The 22,569-nt window shown below is 32.2% G+C and overlaps 1 protein-coding gene across 1 annotated transcript in view; it reads left to right on the top strand.

Annotated features, from left to right (window-relative positions):
• Window positions 1-206: 206 nt before the first annotated feature.
• LOC145249643 (deoxyribonuclease gamma-like) overlaps window positions 207-22,569 on the top strand; it is a 48,775-nt gene continuing 26,412 nt past the window's right edge. The window contains exon 1 of the mRNA XM_080111406.1: window positions 207-488. Coding sequence (XP_079967532.1) covers window positions 315-488 — 174 coding nt within the window. The 5' untranslated portion in view covers window positions 207-314. The remainder of the gene's footprint in view (window positions 489-22,569) is intronic.

Consider the following 22,569-nt stretch of genomic DNA (forward strand, 5'->3'; position numbering starts at 1 on the left):
GCGCTTAACAAATACAATAAGTAAATAATGGAAGTCGGAACATTCAACAGTCGCGAACCTCTGTCTCAAAATGTGTGGGCGTATTTAAGATGTCCACATTTCATCAGTTCTGCTACGCCCTTGTGTGCGCTACGCCTTTGTCAACGTCTCATGCAATACGCAACGCCCATTGGCCAATCACATCAGCATTTCCAACATAAACTTACTTTCACTTTGAGAGTTTTGTTACACGATAAAACGTAGACCGTTGATCCGTTAACACAGTGTTTCTACAAGTCGATCTGCACGCAACCTTTTTTTTCAACGCTAGGAAGATGTCGAATATGTTACGGAAATTACTAGCATTTCGACTAAGCGTGCATTCCCTAGTTTTATATGTCCTCTTACTGTTCAATGTTGCCGAATCTTTACGCATTGGTGCATTCAATATTCGAGCTTTTGGGAAAAATAAAATGAAAAAAGATGACGTCATGAAAATTTTATTAAAGGTAAGTAAAAAAGTTTTTTTTTTTATTTTGAACAGAAACATTTTACTTTATTACACTTTATTACATATTTAATTATTGATTAATTGGTTCGATATTAAAGTTTTTAACATGTGCTTTTGTGGCGACCTTTCAGCTTCATTATTATTTAAGTTCACATATTTTGGAATGAACGTTATAATTTAAAATACTGATTTCAAGAGTTAAACCATTGCTGAATGCAACAAATATTATGGCCAATGGCGAGAGAGGATAAGCGAAGTATCCAAACTCTCTTTCTCATACTATTTTTTTAGTACTAGGACTTATACTTGAGTTTTTAAGGCATACAATTAAATAGTTTGTCCTGGGCATCACTAGGTTATCACTAGCTCTCTGCAATCTACTGATTATGACAATAATGTGGAATGTGTTCAAAATGTGTTCGCAAACAAGAAAAGATGAATGGCTATTCTGTAACTGAACTACCTCCCTTCAAGAGAGGGGGTCAGATGAAAAACATATTTTACAAAAAATGACTTTTCTCCATAATGAAGAGATATGTTATATTTATTTCTGATTTTTTCCAGAGTTTCAAGCAACATCAAATCTTAGAATAAGACTCGTTTTCATTTACATATTTTTTTATCAATTTGTAATTGTTCTTCATATTATTTGGATTCATCGAACTGCTGTTCTATCTTACGTGTGATTTTCACATCAACCGAAACGTTGTGAAAATCACACTCAAGATGAGAACAGTAATCCGATGAATCCAAATAATACGAATAACCAATCCTCATCTCAAAAATTCAGAAACGTAATAGTGATTGTTAATATTAAAATTAAAATATTCATAACAATTTTTAAACTTTTATTATAATCCGTGTATATTGACAATTGTGTGTTTTAAATCGGTTTATTCAAGTGGGGGTGTTACTGTAGGTCTGACTGCAGGTGTAATCCTCGGCCAATTATAAGAATCGGATACTTCTTGGGATGAAGTGCTTGTGCCGTAATTGGAGAGATGTCTCACAAACTATTATTTCCTGCCTTAACAAAATACAAAATTGACTATGATAGCTTGTGGGGGATCTTTTCTCCTCTATATAACAACGCCTTTCTCACGGAATAGACGTTGATGCTCTTTCTCCCATTCTCTCTCTCTCTCTCTCTCTCTCTCTCTCTCTCTCTCTCTCTCTCTCTCTCTCTCTCTCTCTCTCTCTTTCTCTCTCCTTCTCTCTCTATCTATCTATCTATCTATCGATCGATCTATATCTATTTCTATACTCTATCTCTCTATTCTATTGTTATTTCCAATGAAGGTGCTCGACTGAGCTCCAATGATTTTTTCTTATAAGACAGTAAAAACTCGTCTTTTGTTCCAATGATAAAATATTTTCCTTTCACCTTTCATTTATCTAAAATCAGGCGAAATTTTCATGAACAAAGTTTATTGCCAAAAGTTTTTCCGACTTGTGGAACATACTAACGCATGACTGCTTCTCTGCTGATTACAACGTGGTCGTCTTTAAATCCAATATCAACAAATTTTTGTCATAAACCTCGAGCACCTTCTTTGGAAATATAACAACGGGTCACGTGTACGTTTCACATTTCTTTACAACAGACCATCGTAGCATGTCTTGTATGTGTCTTTAAGACACAAGACTTTAAATTGGTTTAATTCTCAATCGTTAGTTCGTCACTTCCAATTAATTTGAAAACGAAGATGAAAAAGATTGTGTTTATTATATTTGTATCGAACATAGAGGTGCAATTTTCTCAGCGATCGTAGACTTTGTTGTTAAAAATGTTTGTTTGCAATTACTGTAAAAAGATAAACACAGTTTAATAATAGCATCTTTATTCTTTTCTGAAAAAAATCACACACACTATTCTTGCAAATAACATAGGTTGATTAATTGGTTCGATATTAAAGTTTCCTGTACTCCTTAGTTCCATTCTTTTTTTTTTCTTTTTTTTTTTTGTTGTTTATTTTTTTTTTTTTTTTTTTTTTTTTTTTTACATAAAATATAAAGAATGAAAAAAAAAGCACATAAAACAATGAAGTTGTCAACCGCGGAGTGATGTAAACCTCTACAATTAAATTAACTAAACTAATGACTCGAAATGAAATTTCGTATCAAAACATAAATGCACGAGGAGAACCCTTTCATGTAGCGTCGATATTAAAGGCTCCTCTAAATGGAAGAATATTCTTTTTAAATAGACTACTTTTCAAATCGCTGAACATCATAGATTTTTAAGGCAACTCGTCAATATTAAACGAGTGGAAGTTTGACAGAATTAAACCTTTTTTCAAATTAGCACAGAAACGTTTTTAAAAATATTTGGAGTTGTTTCCGGACCAGTGATTCTTTATCGCTATGCCGCGATATACTATGATAACATGTCACACAACGTCACAAAATATTCTCACAACATACACATATTTGAATCATTTTGAAATAAATTTCAAATAATTCAACAGCTTAAAATGAAACTTATGGCATATCCCATCAATATGTGGTGTAGTCATTTTGGACGATGATAGCGTCTTTGAGCATTGCAAGAACAGCGCCAAGTATTAATATAAATTGAGTATAAAATGTTATGTTATAGCGCAGGAAGGAAACAAAGCATATTAAACGGACGTGTATGTTTATTAAAATGGAAATAAACGAAACATTGGGAGACTAGAAGGGGTCACCAGTTAGCAAGTGCTAACTAAAACATTAACAGAATTTTGTGAATAAAAAATTGAAAAAAAAAAGAAATTTTATAACAAAACATTTTTATATCTACGATTTTATAATAATATAAGTTATTTTCAATCAGTAATTGTTCATTTATGCAAATTCGTGTTTGGTTTTTAAAAAAAGTTGAGTAAATAGTCACAAAGATTTGAAGTGTCTATGTCAATATGTTTATAGTATGAATGATACGAGTAATAGGCAATATGGTATTGTGTATATGCGTTGGTTTACCTTGTTCTTGTTAATGTGTGTGTGTGTGTGTGTGTGTGTGTGTGTGTGTGTGTGTGTGTGTGTGTGTGTGTGTGTGTGTGTGTGTGTGTAACTGTGAATAGCAATTCGTTTCTGTTTGCCTGACTCTCGCTAATGTGTAAGCATGAGTGCGAGATGAAGAAGTGTTCCTTTTCGATTCCCTTAACCAAAGGTATAGGGATGAGGATGGAGCATACGTTATTGGGTCTTTCATGTGCCTTGACCAGATTTCTGGAGAAATCTTATTTCGTTCATCAATTTTTTTTCTGTTTGTTTGTTGGGGTTTTTTTTAATATTTTTATAAGTTTGATTAATTTAACATAGGATTATTACTTTTGAGATTTAAAATGATTTTCATTTCTTTAAAATATTTTGAGTTTACACGATTCTGTGAAAACTAACTTGCTTTTAAAACTGACGAGGAGAAACAATCCTAGTGCAGTGGAGAAAGAAAGAGGGTAACTATTTGCGACATTTGCTTTTAGCGTTCGTCCAAATCGTACCTCGATTCAAATATATTTTAAATTTTAATAATAAAAAAAAAAGAATTTCTTAGATTTAAGCAATACTATTTTATTCTAATATTTTATTTCTTAATTACGTGATTTTGGTTTCCCAACGGAAAATAAGATAACAAATAAGAAGTGAGAAAACTATGTTCAACTGAAGAAATAATTTGGATGAGGTTCACATTCTGACATTGAAGAAATGTAATTCAAATCTGCAGACTAATAAGTTGCGCAGTTGATCTGAATGAAAAAGAAACTCTGCAATCAACTAAATTCATATTTTCGTGTGCATCTTTTTAAGTTATAGTTTTATATGAAGATTTAAATGTATACCTTTTAAAATTTTTCCAAACTTACTTTGATATTTTCTCATTTGCTCTGAAGTGTGCTGATAGTAAAAAAAGACAAAAGAAGAAAAGGGTTGAGAAACACTGTTCTACATCTTTTATGGTGTGTAATGTGTTGTTTGGCTAAAATTTTGACAGTAACAAATTTAAGTATTCAAATCTTTCATGTGTTATAGATATCAACTGTTTACTTTTCTAGCTAATCCTCAGAATATCTCACAGTATCAACACCAATGTGCCTCAAAGTCTATTCTATGTCCTTTTTAATCGTCAGTAATTTTATAATTTTATGAACCACATTCCGAGATTATTCGTTGATATCTATGCTGGCAACACTATCTATGGCATTGCATTGCATTGGCCTTCGGGACAAGATCAAAGTGTTACCATTTTATTGTTATCTTTTTTGTTTTTACACGTCAATAAAAAATGTTTTAAAAATTGGGAGTTACTAGGACGTCCCCCAAGATGAAAGGGTGAATGCGGTATTATGGTGAAAGAAGATACTAGCTGGGAGAAACTTTTGACTTTGTTTAGTTCTGGAGCGACAAGGATGACCAACGACCCCCAAAATCCCCCCTTTTGAGTTGGCCATGTGCCTAAGTTTTTTGTTCACCGTTAATTTTACTGTATTTTTTTAACATGAATAAAAGATTTAATATCTCAAAGTGTAGTATCTGTTCCGGCAGATGCTGCACTTAAGATAATTTGTACCAGTCAATGGAGGGGAACCCCTCTATACTGGGACAATTATTATTTTTGGTAACCAGAGTGACCCCTTTTAGGGGAGCTGGTTTTTACCTCACATTAAAAACGGCCTTGTGCCTAATTTGCTCAGTGGGGGAGCAAATAAATACCATCTGTTCCGGCAGATACTGCAAGCAAAGACGATATGTGGGGGCGACTCCACATATAAGACCTTGGTCAATGTAGGGGCAACCCTTTATACCAATTGTCACTATCCAGCTCCCCTACTCCCCGGGGAGTTGGTCCCCATTTCCCCTTAACTCCTCACATTAAAAATCGGCCTTGTGCCTAATTTGCTCAGTGGGGGAGCAAATAAATACCATCTGTTCCGGCAGATACTGCAAGCTATGACTAGCTATGACTAGCTATGACTAGCAAAGACCAGATGTGGGGGCAACCCCACATGCCTGACCTTTAACCAGCTCCCATTTCCCACCTCTCGGGAGCTGGTCCCCTTTTTCCCTTCACCCTCCCTTCACTCCTCACATTAAAAATTGGCCTTGTGCCTAATTTGCTCGGTGGGGGAGCAAATAAATACCATCTGTTCCGGCAGATACTGCAAGCTATGACTAGCTAGGACTAGCTATGACTAGCACAGACCAGATGTGGGGGCAACCCCACATGCCTGACCATTAACCAGCTCCCATTTCCCACCTCTCGGGAGCTGGTCCCCTTTTTCCCTTCCCCCTCCCTTCACTCCTCACATTAAAAATCGGCCTTGTGCCTAATTTGCTCGGTGGGGGAGCAAATAAACACCATCTGTTCTTCAGATGCTGCAAGCTATGACTAGCTATGACTAGCAAAGACCAGATGTGGGGGCAACCCCACATGCCTGACCTTTAACCAGGCACAAGAAGCTGGTCCCCTTTTTCCCTTCCCCCTCCCTTCACTCCTCACATTAAAAATCGGCCTTGTGCCTAATTTGCTCGGTGGGGGGGGCAAATAAATACCATCTGTTCCGGCAGATACTGCAAGCTATGACTAGCTATGACTAGCAAAGACCAGATGTGGGGGGGCAAACCCACATGCCTCACCATTAACCAGCTCCCATTTCCCACCTCTCGGGAGCTGGTCCCCTTTTTCCCTTCCCCCTCCCTTCACTCCTCACATTAAAAATCGGCCTTGTGCCTAATTTGCTCGGTGGGGGAGCAAATAAATACCATCTGTTCCAGCAGATGCTGCAAGCTATGACTAGCTATGACTAGAAAAGACCAGATGTGGGGGCAACCCCATATGCCTGACCATTAACCAGCTCCCATTTCCCACCTCTCGGGAGCTGGTCCCCTTTTTCCCTTCCCCCTCCCTTCACTCCTCACATTAAAAATCGGCCTTGTGCCTAATTTGCTCGGTGGGGGAGCAAATAAATACCATCTGTTCCGGCAGATACTGCAAGCAAAGACCATATGTGGTGGCAACCCCACATATAAGACCTTGGTCAATGTAGGGGCAACCCTTCATACCAATTGTCACTATCCAGCTCACCTACTCCCCGGGGAGTTGGTCCCCATTTCCCCTTCACTCCTCACTTTAAAAATCGGCCTTGTGCCTAATTTGCTCAGTGGGGGAGCAAATAAATACCTCAAAGTGTAGTATCTGTTCTTCAGATGCTGCACTTCAATTTCTTGTTCTCTGTCAGTGGAGGAGAAATCCTTCACGACTGAGACAATTTTTATTTTTGTTCCTTTTCCCACGTTAAAAAACGACCCTGGTGTCTAACTCTGTCCCGTGGGGAGGCATTGTAAATAGGAACACTATCTATGGCAGAACTTCAAAGGCATTGATGATGAAGATCTTGATGATTCTCTCCTTTCCGACCAACAAATTGTGGTGCAAAAGAGAAAAATCTGTTTTGTTACTTTTAACAAGTGTAGAACCACACTTTTTTTTTTCTGTCTCAGTTGAAATAAATGCAGTATTTCTGCTATCTCTGGGAAGGTGCCACTCAAACCATTCATTCTAATCGTGCCAAAGTACAAAATCGATGTCACAACATAGACCCCCAACGTTCGTAGACTTGGATGACAACAAGAAAAGACAAGAAAATAAAAATTACGTATATATATATATATATATATATATATATATATATATATATATATATATAGTGACTGGAAATAACTCCCTGTAATTAAGTCCTGATAAAATATAATTCTTAGAAGAAAAGAAAGTGTATAGCATGAAGTTTTATTTAGAATTCAATCTGGGCGCCAACATTCGCCACCAGCTTCTTAAGCCCCCTGGGAACGGCATCAAGAGATTTCACATGAAACTCTTCTCCTCTTTTACTAATAAGTCACAACTTATGAAGACAAAAAAATCAATCGAAGATGAATGTTAATCATACAAATGACAATTGAATGATGATGAATACTATGAGAAGATTGAATATCTCCACATACCACATACTCCAAACAACAACTGACCCAAAAAGTAGCAGTTCTTCCCCCTTTGTCAGAAACATTACCCATGTAATGTGACAACTAAAAGACAAAATACAAAGACAGTCTCGTAACTCTTGCTTGCTCACTTTATTTATGAACAAATTAAAACATTTTATTATAAAAAATAATGTTTTCAAACAATGTTTATTTGGGGGTGAAATTCGAAATAAAATAATTATAACTATTCATTACTTAACTACTACGAATTCATGTTAATCACTGTCGCATATGAATAATGTACTCTTAACAAAAAATCATGTGATGTGCAGCTTTTCTTTTCGATGGTATGCCGTCTGCACATCACATTTTTTTTAGTTTCTACATTTTTGATCAAATAAGAACATCCAACATTTTAGTTCAACTTTCTTTTATTATTTTTTTATTATTATTATTTTATTATTATTATTATTATTATTATTATTATTATTATTATTATTATTATATTATTATTATTATTATTATTATTATTATTATTATTATTATTATTATTATTTTTATTATTATTATTATTATTTTATTATTATTTTTTTATTATTATTATTATTATTATTCATTTTTTATTATTATTATTATTATTATTATCATTATTATTATTATTATTATTATTATTATTATTATTATTATTATTATTTTAAATACTCAATTCCGTTTACTATTTCAGAGTAATATACTATTGTTCAATGCTCAATTCAAAGATGATATAGTGTAGTATCTGTTGTGTAGTCATGCTACTCACCTCTGGGTAATAGCCCTTTTTTAGAAGCAGTGTTGTACTATCTGCACTGTTTTCATGAGACCATCCTCCTAAGCATTATTTTCTCCTTAGAAGGGAGAGGTTAGCATATGTTCGTTCGTCATAGTAATAAACATGTGAGAAAAAATAGTATAGTATTGTTAATTAAAATTTTATTTTCGGAAAATGTAGATGTAAGGCGTGGATTTTTCAATAAACGCCAATTAGGATCCATTTCACAAGATATTTACATCGTGAACAGACATCCACTTCTTCTTAAGTACAAGAAAATAAAATTTGCAGATTTTCTTTTTATATAATCTTGTCATTTAGAGATAAAATACGTTTAAAAACAAATTTCAGAACTGTATATTCTAGATGGGGTATATCTTAACCGGAATTTGTAATCCTAGAGTCAGAATCTCCCAGACAAGACAAGCCTTATTCGTAAATGTATACAACTAAGGACAGAAACATAGTGACGTATCATCTGTATGTGGATTTATCAGGGTTCGGCACACCATTTCATCTGCGCATCGATGCATTTGGAGACTACTTATCTTTGCTCGCTTGGTTGCATAGCGTGTCATTTTTTTTTTTTTTTTTTTATCATATTTTTTTAATGATATCCCCATCAGGTGGAGGGATGGAGAAATGAAAGCCACCAATTAAAATATGATGGTAAGTAAGATTTAAAACGCGATCACGTGACATAAAATGAAATATATTCTCAAAAACTGAGCAAACTCTTGAACAAAATAAAAGTTCCTTGAAGTGTGTCTCGTTATTCTGAGCTCATCCTGTGACGGCTATTGCAATAGTTGTTAATTTCGGGCGGTATCTCTCTTTTTCAAAAAGTCCCCCCCAAAAAAAAAAAATAGAAGTATGCCGTAAAAAAAAGGTTATATTTAACAGTAAGTCCATATTTACTGATTTATATGTGAAAGATTTTTGAAAAATATGTAAATATACAAAGATTTATATGTGAAAGATTTTTGAAAAATATGTAAATATACAAAGATTTATAATTTAAATGTGGCTTCATCGGTCTGTTTTGTTCATACGTCACATCACTTCATCATCCCGGTGTCCTATATTGCTAACAGCCTACTAAAATATTTGTTTTACCAGCAGTGCTTCAAGCAAATTACCTCACCCTTTCTATATCATATATATATATATATATATATATATATATATATATATATATATATATAGAGAGAGAGAGAGAGAGAGAGAGAGAGAGAGAGAGAGAGAGAGAGAGATGTCGTGATTTTAAATCTTTGTATGGAGACATAAAAGTGGTGCAAAAACTATTGAGTGAATTAAATTTATTGTGAACTAACAAAATGTTCTTCTTGAAACAGACATAAAATTGTGCAAAATTATCTTAAATGCTTATTTACATTTCGATAAAAAAATTTGAAAGAATAAAATGCAATGCAAACATCACAATTGTAATATTTCATATATTTTGTCATGACGACAAACATTTTACAAAGTTGTATAACCGTATCTATTCTGAAACTACATTGCCCAGGGTACTTGGATAAGTATATTTCATTTTGATTATATTTTCATATAATAATAATATTGTGGAGTCTGGATCCGTGCCAAACATTCATAAAAAGAAAATACATTAATCCCCATGGAAATACTGTGCATGCCTCGATGGCGTTTAAGGAGTTTAAATTTACCAAAATTATTAAAATAAATATCATTGAGTTCACATTCCTTATGAAATAGATTATATATTTGACACCCCCACTCCAAAGTAATAATTTTGTAAAATGTGAGAAATAATTTTTAAAAAGTGATTGGGGTTGGGAGCAGGAAAACATAGTATACCGTTTTCAATCCCGGACAGCGCCAGGTTTTCCTTGTAGTTCAAAATAGGAGTACCAAATTCAATCTTAAGGGGAAATACGAAATACATTTGATAAAATGTTGATATATTTGATAAAGGCAAGCAATTTTATTTATTTAATTTTTATTATGAAATCCAGTAATTGACACTTTTCATCCACAAAACATTTCCCTTAAGAGAGTGTTAGGGTTAGGATTAGGTGTGGCCATGAAATCAATACTTTTTTCCCTCATTTTATGTAATTCCCCTTTTTATTAATATAGAAAAAAAGTGTTTTTTTTTTCTCTCTGGGGAAATTTATTAACTGAAATAATGAATAATGTCTTCATAATTAAGCGAACTTTCCCAGGATATTTTTGTCTTTTCTTTTCTTTTTTTTTTTTTTTTTGTATTCAATACAACCAGATGCTGACGACTTCATTTAAAAAAAAAAATTCAATTTTTTCTCATGGACAAAATTTCTTTGTGAAAGCACAATTCCAACAGATTTTTCCCACCATGATTAAAGGTTTAGCGTCTAAAACAAATCATCATCAGTCTGAAATGGAAACACCCATTATGTGTGTGGGTAGAGTTTACAAAGTTCACAGGGGATTTTATAAATTTAAAAGGGGCTTTATAAAAATACTTAACTGCTCGTGATCCATCGAGTCAGTGTTTGTTATATAAGTTATTAAATATATCATTCTTAATAAGTTAATAATCATGTTTTACAAAAATGATAAGAAAGTGTATAGCATGGAGCTTCATTTAGAATTCAATATCAGTGCCCACGTTCGTCACCAGCTTCTTAAGCCACCTATTATCATTGTTTATTAAATTGGTTCCACAAGAATTAATAATACAAATCATTTTAAAAGGACTGTTTCATTATAATTTTTTTATCTGCAGTTATCAAGTGATTTCACATGAAACTCTTCTTTTATTAATGAGTCACAACTTATGAAAAAAATCAATCGAAGATGAATGTTAAACATACAAATGACAATTGAATGATGATGAATACTATGAGAAGATTGAACACCTCCACATACCATATACTCCAAACAAACTGTCCCAGAAAGTAGCAATTCTTCTCCCTTTATCAGAAATATCACCCTTGTAATGTGATGACAAAAAGACAAAATGGGAAGACGACCCCATAACTTTTGCTGGCCTGCTTTATTCATGAACAAGGATTTCACAAAGTCAGAAGACATTGTGATGTCATAATAGACCCTTCCTACTCTTTTCTCTTCTTTCTTCCCTCCTATTTCCTCTCTCTCTCTCTCTCTCTCTCCCTCTCTCTCTCTCTCTCTCTTTCTCTCTCTCTCTCTCTCTCTCTCTCTCTCTCTCTCTCTCTCTCTCTCTCTCTCTCTCTCTATATATATATATATATATATATATATATATATATATATATATATTCCCTCGTTCTCGTTTTCCTTTAATAATTTGTATCATTTCATTCCTCCCACCACCTCCCTTATCATTGACCTTTCATTTATTTTAATTTTTCTCAATCGTCTAAATATTCATGTACAGGTGCACGGTGACAAGCAAGCAAGTTAACAAAATCATCAAAGTTTTAGCAGGATACTAAATCATTCATGACCCAATGGATCAATATTTGTTATATATACTATTAAATATATCTTCCACCATCTCCCTATCCCACTCTCTCTTGTCTCTTTTTTATCTCCCCCTCTCACATCTCTGTCTCTTTGTCTTTTTCTTCTTCCTCTCTTCTGAATATCAAGAAATAAATTTATTAAGAATAATTTCTTTTGGTGATGCCATCACATATACAGAGGCAAAAAGAGAATCTCAAAAGGCAGCAAGAACGTGCATATGAAGTTAGTTTAACTTCACATATGTGTTCTTGCAAAACAACGGATTCGCTATTTCCATGAAAAGCGTTGATACGTTAAATTTTGGGATACCAGAATTAGCGTCACAGGATAAAATTTTATTACATTAAGCAAACTAAACTAAAATAACAAAAGATAACATAATTAGAAATGAATCTATTCCAATCCTACACATGTTAAAATAACCGCATGTTCATAATAAGGGCGTATGATACCCAAACAAAACAAAAGAAAAAGAGGTCAAATAAACTCAGCCGAACCTTTTTTCGAGAGAACCTCTGCCATTGGCTAATGAAAACATTAATATGTGGAAGAGAATAGTAATAAATGTGATTGGTTTGTTAACTAAACTAAATGCTACATGGATATATAAAAATAATCATTAACACGAATTCCATGCACTTAGCTTCTATGTGCAGGGATGAAACATGGACGTCTCTGGATAGCTTAATTGCCATAAATATATTTTCATACCTCACTACTTAGCTATACTCACATACTGTGTATTGTGGAAGTCAATACTGAAAAATTTATGTCCTCTTACAAATATTAAATCAAGATATAATGATAGTAATTGTCTGTATTTTTGAGATGAGGTGTTTTCATTGATTGAGATTGTCGGACTGACTTCCTCATCTTGGTTGTTATGGTCACAACGTTTCGGCCGTTTTGCCCTCCGGCCTTCATCAGGTGTTTCGTATCGAACTGGGGAACCGTTTGTTAGGAGTCTCGAACCCAACCTTTATTATTATTATGTAATAATAAAGGTTGGGTTCGAGACTCCTAACAAACGGTTCCCCAGTTCGATACGAAACACCTGATGAAGGCCGGAGGGCAAAACGGCCGAAACCTTGTGACCATAACAACCAAGATGAGGAAGTCAGTCCGACAATTTCAATCAATGAAGATATAATGATATTCTAGAATTTTTATTTCAGTTTTAATCAAAAGTCATTGCATGATTTTAATTCTCAAAAATGTCTAAAAATTAAGGCATAAAAGATCTTAAGAAAAATTGACATTCAGGAAATTTTGTTTAACTGGTATGTGATGACTGGATCAAATTCAATACAAATCTGATATATTTGAATTTTCAAATGGGAGAGTGTGTCTAATTTATGCAATCTCAAAATCCTTTAAAATACTTCAAAGACATTGAAGTTTAGAGATTTATTAATTGATGTCTAATACTTTTTGTTAAAATTTCACAAAAGTCGGGGGTATTTGAATTTTCACACATGGATTCCACTCCTTTTTTTACTCCATGTATAGAACTAAATATACCCCACATTTCTCACCTTTACCTCTAGCAGCTGTGGTCCAAAATTCATGACAATTGGTTAATTAGTTTTGGAATGAATCCTGTACATATAAACGTATAAACATATTTAACTTTATAACTTTATAGATATATATAAACGTATAAACATATTTAACTTTATAACTTTATAGATATATACAAACGTATAAACATATTTAACTTTATAACTTTATAGATATATATAAACGTATAAACATATTTAACTTTATAACTTTATAGATATATACAAACGTATAAACATATTTAACTTCATAACTTTATAGATATATATAAACGTATAAACATATTTAACTTTATAACTTTATAGATATATACAAACGTATAAACATATTTAACTTTATAACTTTATAGATATAGTGATCCACAGACGGACTGTGGCATTACATGCTTTCAATTAAGATTTAAAACTCATCTGTCTTGCAAGTCTTTTACTCTCTTGAAATAATTGCGAACATCATCTTTTAAAAAATTCTCCTTAAGTTAATTTTACGTATTCATTGAATGCAAATCACAAATTTCCAGGATTAGCACTGATTGTGGGGCCTTAGGCATGTCCATTCACAAAGACAGTTCTGTATGCATACAAATTAAGTTATTAATTGAATCTTCTCAACACCAAAAAATATATGAAACATGAAAACTGCAGATAAAAAATGATAATGAAACAGTCCTTTTAAAATGATTTGTATTATTAATTCTTGTGGAACCAATTTAATAAACAATGATTAAATTAAAAAAATAAAAATTAAAAAGTTTTGATAATGCTTGAAAAAAATATTTTTGAATAATTAAATAAAAGAGAATAAATTATATTCAAATACATTTCAATCATGCATCTGTTAGCTATTAAACAAGAAACGTCCATCGTAAAAAGTTTCAAATTATCAGTGACAAACATCGATTATAATCCTTTTTTATGAAATATTACAAAATATTGTCAAAATAAATCAATAAAATGGTTTTATTTGCTAATATGTATTGTTGAAGTTACAAATATTTTTAATATGTATTGTTGAAGTTACAAATATTTTTAATATGTATTGTTGAAGTTACAAATATTTTCCATATTATTTCTTCTTGAAATAACATTCATCACGGCTCGCGGCAGCATTTTTATAAAGAAGAATGGATTTACTAACTTCTCCAGCAGAAGCCGTTGCATCCGTTTACCGGTTAGTTTGTTGTCATTAATGACCACTCACTGTGGAGTGGAGGAATAGCCACTTGACCATTTAGCTTTGGTTTTGGTTTCATATTTAATGAAAGTGGTTTAAAATAGAATAAGCTTCCACCTTGATTAGATGAAATGACTAATTTTAACGAAATGTCAAAATGTTCATAAAATGTTTTTTACTAGCAGAGAAATGGCACAGAATAAAAGAGATGGGCCTATCTACTTGACAACACTGATTATATTGTTCTCTTTCCGGTTTTTCAGACACATTATTTAGTAGAATAGATTCATGTGACATTTATTATTTATCTCCCTTTTTAGTCATACTTATCGTCTGGAATTGAAACAAAACTAAAAATATTAAGTAACTAACCATTTTAACCCAATGTTACCCGGTTATAGAAAAATAATTTTCATATTTTAAAATTGGGTTTATTTTTTATTATTTCATTTTAGATTTCTGGAAGGTAAATGTCTTATTTCGAATGTAATACATAAATACAACGTTGTTGATAGAAATAGAACTAGAACGTACGAGTATGTAGAGTCTACTGCATGTAAGTTGAAGGATAAATTCAGGAACCTTATACTATCTTTTAACGTTTGAATAGCACATTTTGTTTTAAGAACACAGTTGGAAAGTTTACATAATTGGCTGGCTAATCATAAAGAAATAGTGATTTTATAGGACATAACTTTGATAAAAATCGACTAGATTAATTTTATATATTAGATTACACATATTTTTGTCAAGAACATTCAATGTAATGATTTAATACATTAATAAGTTTAGAAAGATTTTCTTAGGATTCCTATACAGTTAATGTTGAGGCAACATTTTGACATGTTTTATTTGTTGTTCAAGTTTAAAAGAGAAACTACCATCTGTTATAACACCATGATAGAATAATATTACAGTTTGGTTTGTTTGGTACATATGAGTTATGCCAAATAAAGTTGTCAATTGGAATCCCATAGGTAGGATAATTATTTTATATTCCTACAAAATATTACTCTTAGAAACGTTACTTTCAGAAAACATTTTTTTCAGCATTGGTAATCTTCTTTGTTCCCAACACGATTGACCCTCAGCCTTTGGATGAGTGCAAAGAGGACTAGAACCTTGAGAGGTTTGTTAGGAACAGTGAAAGTGTTAAGGAATAGTTTGAATGTCTAAAGTCAAAGGAATTGACCTGATGTTTAAAGAAAAATATTAAACTAAAAACATCTAAACGTTTAGACTACTATGAAAAAATAAAAATAAAAATAAAATAATAATAATAATAATAATAATAATAATAATAATAATAATAATAATAATAATAATACCACCAACAGATGACAATGCAATCGATTGAATGAAAAACATCAAAATTTTTTGTTCTTTTTCTCCTTTCATTTTTAATCAATAGTTTTATTCAGAAATTCTTTGCACACCCAGTCCCTAATGAATATTTTCACAGCTTAATTCAATTGAACTAACTTCCATTAATATGTGTACTTTGTCTCCAAGGAATTAAAGGTCATTACTTTCCTTCAATTAATATCTGAATTTTTCAATTCACAGATTCATTTGTAAAAACTAAAAGTTGTGATGAAATCAATTAATTGCTTCACATATGTAAACGAAACAATGAAAACATTGAAACAAAACAATAAAAAGTAAGGTTTATCAGTTTCTTAATTGTATAAACAAAAAAAATATTTTTAAAGAATTATTCATAAAAATATAAACGAATTTATTTTTATGCATACATTGTAACGTTTCCTGATATGTGGGAACATAACTCGTATGGATGTAGAACGATTGACTGTATGTTGTCTGAAAAGGACTTTGACAGAATTGGTCTTGTAGTGAGGAGACAACTGACCACATTTCACAAAACTGGTCGAGGCGAAATAGGAGAAGTGAGCAAACAAACGTTGTCGCTTCAGTGATTGAATCGAAAGGGGAGAAAGGAGAGAAGGTTTGTAAACATGTTGCTCCCTTAATGGTCACACCAAAAAGAGTGAAAATAGGAAGTGTACGTCTGAGTCACATTTTTATGTGGCTAACAATGTGGATAAACTATCATGGCCAACTATCATGCGATCTGGGAATCCATGCATTAGGAAAAAAACATAACTTTAGAAAAAAAAATGGAAAATAAGGAAATCAAAGGAAGAAGAAGAAGAAGAAAAAGAAGAAGAAGAAGAAGAAATATAGGATTATATACAGAATTTTTATATTTAGAAGTCAGAAATACATCTTTTAATTAAGCGAAAAAACGTGTAACCAAGTTGAACAAATTATTTCTTTTTAATCAATTGAAATCAGACTATAAAGTTATTCTGACATTTTCTTTTTGTTCTAAACTTTAAATATAATAGAACTAAATAACCACAGCCAGACAGCCTCCTTTTGATGATTTCTTTCTTTAAAATTTCTTTCTTTAATTCCAAGTTTAATTTTAATATTGATCAGTCAGTCAGTTACAAAAAGTGATCAGTTTCATAAAATTTTACCAAGATCTGGAATCATAGAAACAAAATTGTTTAATACAAGATGATGCCCAAAAATGTCACTCATGGAATAGTTAATAAAATTCAAAATCCTCCCTAAACTCCATATTTGATACAAATAAACTTCAGTCTATGCTTATGATAAATGAAGACACTTTGGTGATCATCTCATCCGTACAAGATGTGCTCTTGAGTGGGGTTCATAGTCACTGCACCATAATCCCCTCACACACACATATGAAATTATCTAAAAAATAACGTCTATCAAAACAATCCGAAGTATTATTGCTGCATCCTTCAGCCATCAAACCAATCAAAATCAGGACACTGCCAAGAGAGAGAAGTGTCAAACTTGTTGACAATTTTGCACTTTACAGGGTTATTCAAAAATCAAGAGACTTTATTCAAAAATTAAGAGACTTTATTCAAAAATATAAAGACTTTATTCAAAAATCAAGAGACTTTATTCAAAAATATAAAGTCTTTATTCAAAAATCAAAAGACTTTATTCAAAAATATAAAGACTTTATTCAAAAATCAAGAGACTTTATTCAAAAATATAAAGACTTTTTCAGATATAAAAAAAAATTATTTTTAAATTTTACCCTTAATGGTAGAATCAAATCAAGGTATAGAGAACAATATGAACTGGGATGGTTCTGCTAACAAGAAACCCAGAGTAATGATGAATGAATCTCTTTTTGAGTTAATAAAAAGGCTTGTTGGGCAAAATGTACCTGCAACGGAAATTATGCAGATGACAGGAGAGAGCAAGTCTACTGTGTATAAAGCAGTTTCAAAGATAAGAGAAAATCCAGATTCCTCTTATTCTGAGAATTATGGAAAATCAGGGCGACCTACAACACAGCATCCTGACTTGGTAAACAAGGTTAAAAATATTATTAATGAAGACCAGTCGTTAACTCAAAAAGGGATTCAAACAAAGTTTGAAGAAAAATTTGGATTTACCCCGAATCAAACCTCCGTTTGCAGACATTTGAAGGAAGCGGGGCTGACAAGAAAAAGGCTGAAGTGGAAGGCAGCTGTCGTTAACACGAATAATCACCGTGAAAAAATGAGAGAATACGCCAGGGCTTTTGTGGGATATCGAAACCGCGAAGTTTTGTTTCTGGATGAAACAGGCTTTAATTTGCACACATCCAAAAATTATGGATATTCGCAAATTGGTGTAAGCCCAGTTACTTATGTGCCCCCTTCTAAAGGACAAAACCTATCAGCCTGCTGTATTATTTCACAGTTCAGCTTATCCTATTACAAACTGATTGATGGATCGTTTAATGGGGAGAGGTTTCTTGAGTTTCTCGTCGGGGTTGTTAATGAGGGTGTTTTAAGGAGAAATGTAGTCTTAGTAATGGATAACGCCCCAATCCACAAGACAATTGTTGTTAAAGAGTTTTTAGAATCTCACCAGATTGAAGTTGTATATCTTCCCCCCTACAGTCCCGACCTTAACCCTATAGAAAATTTTTTTAGTATGGTTAAGTCTAGATACTCGCCATAAGACCTCGTGCTGTTACTAGGGAAGAATTAAAAATTAATGTTGGTAATGTTTTGGAAAACTTAAATGGGGAGGATGTGCAAATTTTTGAAAATCTCATAAGAAAAATGTGGGACCTAATCTACCAAGTAATAACAGGTATTGAATAAATGAAATTATAAAGTCTCTTGATTTTTGAATAAAGTCTCTTGGTTTTTGAATAAAGTCTTTATATTTTTGAATAAAGTCTTTATATTTTTGAATAAAGTCTCTTGGTTTTTGAATAAAGTCTTTATATTTTTTAATAAAGTCTCTTGGTTTTTGAATAAAGTATCTTGATTTTTGAATAACCCTGTATATTCAGATGTGTTTATCATAGAATTGAAATAAAGACTGTTGAACATTCATGATTGAAACTTGGTGGACAGGTCAGGCATAGCTTGGATTGACTAGAAAAGCCTGATCCGAGCAATCAACTAGTCACGCCATGCCCTATCTATAATTTCATACCCAACCGTATTATTCAATCTGTTTTTTTTAAACTTCCAAACCTTACTTCTCCTTTTTATTTTCCTCCTAAATAAATACAAGAAGGCTTGAAGATTATTTATACTAAAATATGATTGGATTGCTGAAAAAGTTCTGAATTTTATTAACAATTCTATGGTGACATTTTATTGGGGGTGGGGGTGTCACCATATATTAGTTTTCTATAAAGAGAAGACTATTACATTTTATCACTGTTAAAATTGGTAAAAAGATATGTTGGTCCCACCATTTTTATTCTGTTAAAAACAAGTTATAGAAACTCAGTTCAATCTTGACAGAATGTTTATATTTTTATGGATAAAGTGTACATTTCAATGTCTAGAAATTATTTTTACAAAAATAATTTACAAAAATCGGATATTTCTGAACATTTTTAGTAAAATCAATTTGAATATTGAATTTTAAAATATTGCTTATTTCTATTGAAACCTCATATAAAATCTACAGAATGATGAATAACTCTCATTCTGCTGAAGCCCACAAATGCCGTTTTTTTTATTAAGATTGTTAAACTATGATGGTAGTTTAAAGTTAACTTAATTTTTTATTGTAAACATCAATGGTACTTGTGGTACGCAAAAACTTTCTGGTGATGTGTAAGTACTTCCGGCATCATATGAGATTTTTTTTTAATATTTTCTTCACAAATGTTCACTGTCTTACACAAGGTAGTTTGACAATAATTTACCATTTTTATAGTCAACATTTTTTTAGTGTTATTTATTATTATATTTATTTATTATTAATTATTTATTATTATAATTATTATTTTGTATTTTTATGTATTCTTTTTGATTTCTTCTAGTTCTTGATTTATTAATTATTTTTACTTATCTACACGATTTGATAACAGACTGAAGCTAAACCGTGATCTGGCATGCATATGGCTTCGTAGTTATTTAATGTGGGAGCAGATTTCTTTTATAGTATTTGATCTGTATAAAATCCCTTTCCTGCAGTAAGGAAATACCATCTACTCAAACGTTTTATTCAGAAAAATCACATAAGAATAACGAGATAGATTGACTTGGCAATAACATGAAATAGTAGTGCATGGACAAGATGGAGGTTGAAAACATGAATGCACATACTATAGAAGGGTTTCTTGCTATGCTAAGGACAAAGATTTTGATCAGGCCCGTGATTGGAGAGGAGGCGCCATATTAATGAGATGTTAGTCTACATTGCCGGTTAAATGATTGAGGGAGTTTCTCGATCGCATGGATTTTAGCGTTCAATTCGACAAATCGACTGACGTCATCAACTATTCACAACTATTTGCTTACATCCACTTCACAAAGTATAATGTTATGAATACTGACATACCAATGAGCTAGTAACTGTCCAGTATAATGAAAGAAAAGGATAATTTCTTGAAGCAGAATGAACTGGATTTGGGAAAACTGTATGACAGGGCACTATCTATGATCAGTTGAAAGTCAGATTGTCAAACCCATGCAAACATGTGTCAAACATGTGTCATTATTGTTTATTACACAGATTCGACCTTTTAACGATTACTACACAACCAACTTACATTCATTAATCCTTATCCTCAAGTGGCTTTCGAGCTTTGATAAGTGGTGACCCCCAATTAAAAAAAAGAAAAAAAAGATGCTTCCTCCAAAGTGTTTAGCATGTTTGCATCGAGAGAAACTGCAAATTTTGGCGAAACAACTGCCCTGAATATTCGATTACTCAAGTTGCTCAGTGAAAATTTTGATTCCAGCAAAATCTGTGCCTTCTACAACACAAATTTGTGCTTGCGATTCTGAGCTAATATGACAAGATGTCTCTGTTTTTACCCGTTGAGATATTACATTCTATGTTTTGTTTAAAAGAGAAAAAAGAGAGACATTGGTCAACTAATGAACTTCCTTCCTTTGCCCCGTGTTGTTTTGATCCCTTGGGACATTGCATTCTATATTTTTGTTTTGTGTTCATTAAATTTCATTGCACGATAAAATAATTGATCTACATATATATATATATATATATATATATATAATGTCAGGTCATTTTTTCTTGTCTTGTCGAATTGTGATCTGGGTTATTTCATGATGGTACTAATCAAAGAACCTAGGATTACCTTGCCATTTGATTCGTAACACTCCACGACCAACATATTACATTTTTTTCTTTTCTCAACACAATATGTAATCTTCTTCTTCTTCTTCTTCTTCTTCTTCTTCTTCTTCTTCTTCTTCTTCTTCTTCTTCTTCTTCTTGTATATAATAAAAGAGACGCAATTTTTCCCCTCTGGACGAAACTACCTTAGGTTGCAAACAACAGACGGCGCATAAAAAATTACCATGTTTACGTCATTAGCCATTACGTTATTTAACTACAGGCCGCAATTACATACACATTATTTCGTTATATTACAAAATTAGATTTAGTCCGAGGAGCGCCATGACCATCATCGTCCTAACCTAAAGAGGAAGTAGCTAAAATTTCACCCTCACTTTACCGACTACTCTTACGATACCATTCTACACTGAGTATTTTTATACTTTTACATACTTTTCCTGGGTGTTAACCGCCATTAACTGAATACACATTTCTTACACATACGCATACTCTTACCCCTTACATCCGACAAAATGATTTCTCCCTGTTAAATATCCGGCGCCGCTGATTGGATGAGAACTATTCATTCTACAATTCCAGCATTCACTTATTCCACCAAATAAACAAACACTTACCAACTATTAAACACGCCACCATTTTTCTGTACGTGCAGATTAATCTTACGTTTTATTTATTATTCATGGATTTGTTCCGCTTATACCCTCTGATCTTATATTATTTACTTGTGAAAATATTACACTCCTAAAACATAAATGCTGACCAGTTACGCGATACAATTCCTGTTTATAGCCATTTGGAAGGAGAGATAGTTACAGATAGAGAGATACAGAGAGTGGGAGTGAGAGAGACAGAGAGAAATAAGTTGTTTTTATTTTTTACACAGCTGACGTCAATGTTTACGCTTGTAAATCAAAAATAAGTTATGTGATAAATCTATGCCTGTCGTACTACTGCATTGTATTTTCTAAAGATTAATTGAATAATGTTTATTTTTACAAGAATGTTTACACATTTAACAAGCGTTAAAAATCCAAATTATAAAACGGGAATGAAGTTGGCTTTTTTTTGTAAACGAAACTGACTTTGTTTGATAAAAATTTGTTTGGTGTAACCACAGAATTTTTTTTTCATAAATAATAAAATTGATTAAAGTTTATTATTACAAAAATGTTTATGCATTTGTCGAGCGAATAAAAATAAAATTATATAGGAAAAAACACGTTCAGTATTTTAAAAAAATCAAATTCATGCAACGGGGATAGTTTATTTTGACAAGAATATTTATGCATTTGTCTACCGATTAAACATAAAAATATACAGGGAAAACCACGTTTTTACTATTGTGACACTCTTGTAACAACTTTATTCCATTTATTTCTTTTTTTGGTGTATGAAAAGTTATTTGTGTATTTTTCTTACAACTGCCCAACCGTAGTATAAACCCACCCAACCTTCCCATGTTAAGAAC

The sequence above is a fragment of the Euprymna scolopes genome, chromosome 28, assembly GCF_053919585.1.
Source record: "Euprymna scolopes isolate OS-2025 chromosome 28, ASM5391958v1, whole genome shotgun sequence".
NCBI lineage: Eukaryota > Metazoa > Mollusca > Cephalopoda > Sepiida > Sepiolidae > Euprymna > Euprymna scolopes.